General features: G+C 45.7%; 1 protein-coding gene across 1 annotated transcript in view; it reads right to left on the bottom strand.

Moving 5' to 3' along the window:
• The window catches only part of LOC139572810 (intermembrane lipid transfer protein VPS13B-like), a 920,449-nt gene that overhangs the window by 380,371 nt on the left and 532,578 nt on the right, over nt 1-7,500 (bottom strand). The window contains exons 28-30 of the mRNA XM_071395592.1: nt 5,909-6,053; nt 3,853-3,921; nt 2,639-2,990 (exon numbers count right to left, since the gene is read on the bottom strand). Coding sequence (XP_071251693.1) covers nt 2,639-2,990; nt 3,853-3,921; nt 5,909-6,053 — 566 coding nt within the window. The remainder of the gene's footprint in view (nt 1-2,638; nt 2,991-3,852; nt 3,922-5,908; nt 6,054-7,500) is intronic.

The following is a 7,500-nucleotide window of genomic DNA, read 5'->3' as shown; positions in this document are numbered from 1 at the left end:
TCTCCTCAGGTGGGGTTCTGGGAGACACAACACACGACAGGTATCAGACCGAGACAGACCATATACACCTCAGTACCAGAGTGTCCTCTCTCTCTCTCCTCAGGTGGGACTCTGGGAGACACAACACACGACAGGTATCAGACCGAGACAGACAGACCATATACACCTCAGTACCAGAGTGTCCTCTCTCTCTCTCCTCAGGTGGGACTCTGGGAGACACAACACACGACAGGTATCAGACCGAGACAGACAGACCATATACACCTCAGTACCAGAGTGTCCTCTCTCTCTCTCCTCGGGTGGGGTTCTGGGAGACACAACACACGACAGGTATCAGACCGAGACAGACAGACCATATACACCTCAGTACCAGAGTGTCCTCTCTCTCTCTCCTCAGGTGGGGTTCTGGGAGACACAACACACCACAGGTATCAGACCGAGACAGACAGACCATATACACCTCAGTACCAGAGTGTCCTCTCTCTCTCTCCTCAGGTGGGACTCTGGGAGACACAACACACCACAAGTATCAGACCGAGACAGACCATATACACCTCAGTACCAGAGTGTCCTCTCTCTCTCTCCTCAGGTGGGGTTCTGGGAGACACAACACACCACAGGTATCAGACCGAGACAGACCATATACACCTCAGTACCAGAGTGTCCTCTCTCTCTCTCCTCAGGTGGGACTCTGGGAGACACAACACACGACAGGTATCAGACCGAGACAGACCGTCTACACGTCGGTACCATGATATGCATTAGACCAGTGTTTCCTAAACTGGGTCCTGCAGCCCCCCTGAGGACACCTTCTGGTTTTTGTCCGAGAATTACACACCTGATTCAAATCACCAACACTTCATGATGATGAAGGGGTTAGTTACAACAGGGTCGGAGTTAAAACCTCCAGGAGGGTCTCTCCAGGAACAGGGTTAGAGTTAAAACCTACAGGAGGGTATCTCCAGGAACAGGGTTAGAGTTAAAACCTACAGGAGGGTAGCTCTCCAGGAACAGGGTTAGAGTTAAAACCTACAGGAGGGTATCTCCAGGAACAGGGTTAGAGTTAAAACCTACAGTAGGGTAGCTCTCCAGGAACAGGGTTAGAGTTAAAACCTACAGGAGGGTATCTCCAGGAACAGGGTTAGAGTTAAAACCTACAGGAGGGTATCTCCAGGAACAGGGTTAGAGTTAAAACCTACAGGAGGGTAGCTCTCCAGGAACAGGGTTAGAGTTAAAACCTACAGGAGGGTATCTCCAGGAACAGGGTTAGAGTTAAAACCTACAGGAGGGTAGCTCTCCAGGAACAGGGTTAGAGTTAAAACCTACAGGAGGGTATCTCCAGGAACAGGGTTAGAGTTAAAACCTACAGGAGGGTAGCTCTCCAGGAACAGGGTTAGAGTTAAAACCTACAGGAGGGTAGCTCTCCAGGAACAGGGTTGGAGTTAAAACCTACAGGAGGGTAGCTCTCCAGGAACAGGGTTAGAGTTAAAACCTACAGGAGGGTAGCTCTCCAGGAACAGGGTTGGAGTTAAAACCTACAGGAGGGTAGCTCTCCAGGAACAGGGTTGGAGTTAAAACCTACAGGAGGGTACCTCTCCAGGAACAGGGTTGGAGTTAAAACCTACAGGAGGGTAGCTCTCCAGGAACAGGGTTGGAGTTAAAACCTACAGGAGGGTACCTCTCCAGGAACAGGGTTGGAGTTAAAACCTACAGGAGGGTCTCTCCAGGAACAGGGTTGGAGTTAAAACCTACAGGAGGGTAGCTCTCCAGGAACAGGGTTGGAGTTAAAACCTACAGGAGGGTAGCTCTCCAGGAACAGGGTTAGAGTTAAAACCTACAGGAGGGTAGCTCTCCAGGAACAGGGTTGGAGTTAAAACCTACAGGAGGATACCTCTCCAGGAACAGGGTTGGAGTTAAAACCTACAGGAGGGTAGCTCTCCAGGAACAGGGTTGGAGTTAAAACCTACAGGAGGGTACCTCTCCAGGAACAGGGTTGGAGTTAAAACCTACAGGAGGGTTTCTCTCCAGGAACAGGGTCGGAGTTAAAACCTACAGGAGGATATTGTACAGTCCAATGTCAATCTTCTCTGGCTCAACATCAGAGGCTGCAGCTAGAAAGCCTCAATAAATCCGTGAACATGACCTTTAGAGGTCAGTCCATGGATCTCCTCCAGTCTTACCTGTGTGTTTGTCCTGTCTGTCCTGTCTGTCCTGTCTGTCTGTTCTGTCTGTCCAGTCTTACCGGTGTGTTTGTCCTGTCTGTCCTGTCTGACCAGTCTGACCAGTCTTACCTGTGTGTCTGTCCTGTCTGTCCTGTCTTACCTGTGTGTCTGTCCTGTCTGACCTGTGTGTATGTCCTGTCTGTCCTGTCTGTCTGTCCTGTCTGTCCTGTCTGACCAGTCTTACCTGCGTGTCTGTCCTGTCTGTCCTGTCTGTCCAGTCTTACCTGTCTGTCTGTCCTGTCTGACCAGTCTTACCTGTGTGTTTGTCCTGTCTGTCCTGTCTGTCCAGTCTTACCTGTGTGTCTGTCCTGTCTGTCCTGTCTGTCCAGTCTTACCTGTCTGTCCTGTCCTGTCTGTCCAGTCTTACCTGTGTGTCTGTCCAGTCTGTCCTGTCTGTCCTGTCTGTCCAGTCTTACCTGTGTGTCTGTCCTGTCTGTCCGGGTTCCCGGGACAAAACACCCTGATCACCGACGTGTTGACGTATAGCAGCGGCAGGCTGCGTGACGTCAGGGCGTGACTTCTCATCGGCTGGCCCGCCGTTTTGCCCAGGTCCCGGTATCGTCGTGGCAGCGCGGCGTGGAACACCCCGGCTACGGTGGCCAGTAAGGGGCAGGAGAGGACCAGGTCAAAAGGTTGGGCGGTCAGCAGGATCTCTCTCAGGTAGTGGGGAGACCCGTCAGTCTGGCCCTCCGTCAGCCGCTGGGCCCCGCGAGACCCCGGTCGTTCCAGCCGCGTGGTCAGCTTGTGGCGGACGTTTCTGGTGACCGCCTGGGGAAGTTCATATTTTATATAAATAAATTATATTACTACAACTACTAGTAATAATAATGAACACATAAAACTAATGAATATATAATGATAATAATAAATATACAATAATGATATAATAATAATAATGAATATATAATAATGAATATATAATTATAGTAATTAATATATCATAATAATAATAATACTGATTAATAATAATGAATATATAATACTAATAATAATGAATATATAATAATAATATATAATAACAATAATGAATATATAATAATAATAATAATAATGAATATATAATAATAATAATGAATAATAATAATTAATATATAATCATACTAATGAATATATAATAATAATAGTAGTAATAATAATGATTATATAATGAATAATACTGAACATATAATAATAATATATAACAATAATAATGAATATATAATAATAATAATGAATATATAATAATAATAGTAATAATAATGAATATATAATAATAATAATGAATATATAATAGTAATAATAATGAATATATATATAATAATAATAATGAATATATAAATAATAATAATGAATATATAATAATAATAATGAATATATAATAATAATAATGAATATATAATAATAATAATACATATATAATAATGAATATATAATAATAAACATAATATTAATGACTATATAATAATAATGAATATATAATAATAATGAATATATATATAATAATAATAATACATATATAATAATGAATATATAATAATAAACATAATATTAATGACTATATAATAATAATGAATATATAATAATAATGAATATATACTAATAAACAGATAATATTAACATTAATAATAACTATTGTAATAATAATTGTAACCTGGGTGTATGTGATGGACAAGAATCCATGCTGCTGGTGGGAGGACACCTCCAGGACCTTGGCTGCTGTCTGATTGGTGGAGGAGGTGGAGGAGGTGGAGACAACAGGACTGAGACAACATATTCCCAGTAGAGCACCACATCAACACTAACTGAGACAACAGTAAACTCCTGGGCTACAATGGAGAATCTCCTGTCAAAGACCAGAGCTTTTGGTAACACTTCCTATGAATAGCCTCCTGATCCCAGACCTGTACTGATCCCAGGCCTGTACTGTATGTGACGGTGTGTGACTGATCCCAGACCTGTACTGTATGTGACTGATCCCAGACCTGTACTGATCCCAGACCTGTACTGTATGTGACTGATCCCAGACCTGTACTGATCCCAGACCTGTACTGTATGTGACTGATCCCAGACCTGTACTGTATGTGACTGATCCCAGACCTGTACTATATGTGACTGATCCCAGGCCTGTACTGTATGTGACTGATCCCAGACCTGTACTGTATGTGACTGATCCCAGGCCTGTACTGTATGTGACTGATCCCAGACCTGTACTGTATGTGACTGATCCCAGACCTGTACTGTATGTGACTGATCCCAGACCTGTACTGTGTGTGACTGATCCCAGACCTGTACTGTATGTGACTGATCCCAGGCCTGTACTGTATGTGACTGATCCCAGACCTGTACTGTATGTGACTGATCCCAGACCTGTACTGTGTGTGACTGATCCCAGACCTGTACTGTATGTGACTGATCCCAGGCCTGTACTGATCCCAGGCCTGTACTGTATGTGACTGATCCCAGACCTGTACTGTGTGTGACTGATCCCAGACCTGTACTGTATGTGACTGATCCCAGACCTGTACTGTATGTGACTGATCCCAGACCTGTACTGTATGTGACTGATCCCAGACCTGTACTGTGTGTGACTGATCCCAGACCTGTACTGTATGTGACTGATCCCAGGCCTGTACTGATCCCAGGCCTGTACTGTATGTGACTGATCCCAGATCTGTACTGTGTGTGACTGATCCCAGACCTGTACTGTATGTGACTGATCCCAGACCTGTACTGTGTGTGACTGATCCCAGACCTGTACTGTATGTGACTGATCCCAGGCATGTACTGTATGTGACTGATCCCAGGCCTGTACTGATCCCAGGCCTGTACTGCATGTGACTGTCTAACAGCCTGATGTAGTTAGCCAAGCTGAAGCTGAAAAGACAATCTATCTGTCTAGTCTCTAAATTAAACTAGTTTTACTCCGTAGAGAATACCAGGCGTCTTCTAGAGGGCCGTACTTATTAACAACAAGGAAGTACATTCCAAGTTAAATTATATCTCTGATTTACCAGCAGCAACTATCTACTGTAACAATCTAACGTCTGATTTGTACAAATTCATTACGGCGAAAAGATTACATTTCAAATTTACAATAAATTTAAAGAAAAGAATGTCAAATGCGAGGATTGATTAAGAGATAAGAAACAATTCCAAGAAAAAGTAGACCTGCTTTTCCACATCAATCACAACGCTAGAGTTTGGGCTTTCATTAACCTTGGACGATGGTTATCACAGAACGCGCGGAGGACAAGTTTAATAATTCATGGCCATTGTCTAGGCTTTGTACTATCATACGGACAACAGGTTGAATTTAAAACCCATCTACGAGGAGAGATTTGACCTCTAACCCTCAGGACCAGCATGAGTTATTACTTCCTGTACAGGTGGTTCCCATCACCCTCCAAGCCAATCGGAGGTGGATTTAGTCCACTTAAAAGTCATTATTGTAGCGACTACGTACGGGTCAAAGGTTAAACAGACTTCAGTAGTGTTGAGTCTTTACGGTACGATGTGACGTCCCATATCAAACCTGATGGCTTCTGGGATGGCACTGTTGCGCGCTAACCCTGAAGCATGATGGGAGTTAAACCGGGAGAGTTCTGCCTCCAGGGTAAGATGTGTGTCATCCTCGTTAAACCACTGCGACCAAGGTTGATGAGAGCTCAGGTCTCGACAGCGAAAGAGGAAGCTGTCTGTGTTCTTACAGGAAGAAGGAAGCCAGAGAGGTGGCTGAAGGAGTCCTGTTTGCTGACGGGTCGAACCAACACCGTGCGCCTGTTCAGCTTATCAGTACAAGACAGGACGACCCCTCCACAGCGACCTACTGCAAGACCAGACCCCTCCTCTGGACTGGAGGGAGGGGGAAAATCAGAGAGGGGGGAGAGATGGAAACAGACGGGGGGGGACAAGAGCGAGAAGAAGGTACAGAGAGAGAAGGAGAGAGAGATAGAGGGACGACAGGGGACAGAGAGAGATAGAGGGACGACAGGGGACAGAGAGAGATAGAGGGACGACAGGGGACAGAGAGAGATAGAGGGAGGGAGTGGAGGGGACAGAGAGAGATAGAGGGACGGCAGGGGACAGAGAGAGATAGAGAGAAGGAGAGAGAGATAGAGGGACAGAGAGAGATAGAGGGAGGGAGTGGAGGGGACAGAAGTCAAGAAATAAGACTGGATTAAAAAGAGATGTGATGATTAGATTATTTTTGCAAAACAAGAGAAGAACCGAAAAAATCAAATAGTTTTCTGTCCTTTAGCTGGAAGCATCAGGATCGTTGAGGGATGGTCTTACACTGTCAACTATGCCGGGCCAGCTGACACACTTCCTGCCGGGCCGGCGGGCGCACTTCCTGCCGGGCCGTAACTCTTCAGAAGGGTGCAACGTTACAGAACACGGAGATAGAAATGTGTACAACAGATATGTCTGTCATATTAAAATAAGGGATTTCGTCATTGTGTACAACTCTAATCACTACGTTTCTGTCTGAATGTCAGGAACGGGTGCCCTTCCTGAACGGGTCGCCCTTCCTGAGCACAACCCAGCTGTTGATGTGTATATTTAGTCAGAGACCTGGGCAGCAGGTGACAGCATGAAACCATCTCCAGACCACTGTGACATCATCACCCCGGGACAGGAGGGCTGGGGCCCCGTGGGACAGGAGGGCTGGGGCCCCGTGGGACAGGAACACAGGTACATCCTGATTCCATTAGATCACTATAGCAGATCAGAGCAACTGGAGAATGGCGGCGGGGGGGGGGCGGGCGGCCGGGGGGGGAACCACAACACCGACTTCTTACAGTCATTAAATCTCTACATAGATGGAAAACCTCATCCTGGACCTTCAATGACCTTGTTGCATCTGTCAAAGAGGTTCCATTATACATGATGTAGTTTAAACTGTGTGTCTCTGAGTGTCGTCCCCCCCCCCGTCTCTCCAGTGGTCAGAGTAGAGATGTCATTGGCCTAGCGAGGTTAAGAGAAGAGCAGATATATCTGGGCGGTCGACGGGAGCAGAGAGGCTGCTCTAGACGAAAGGCCTCACCACCGCTGTGTCCCTGGACTGTAGGACGACTCCTTCATAACGGCCCCAGTACCAGCAGCCCTCATCAGGCCTGGAACACATAGTATCACACTGTACCTAATATAACGACCCTGGAACACATAGCATCATACTGTACCTAATATAACGACCCTGGAACACATAGCATCATACTGTACCTAATATAACGACCCTGGAACACATAGCATCACACTGTACCTAATATAACGACACTGACCCTGGAACACATAGCATCAC

The sequence above is a fragment of the Salvelinus alpinus genome, chromosome 4 (assembly GCF_045679555.1).
Source record: "Salvelinus alpinus chromosome 4, SLU_Salpinus.1, whole genome shotgun sequence".
Taxonomy (NCBI): Eukaryota; Metazoa; Chordata; class Actinopteri; order Salmoniformes; family Salmonidae; genus Salvelinus; species Salvelinus alpinus.
Note: the sequence above shows the minus strand (reverse complement) of the source record. Positions and strands in the feature narration are given on the sequence as shown.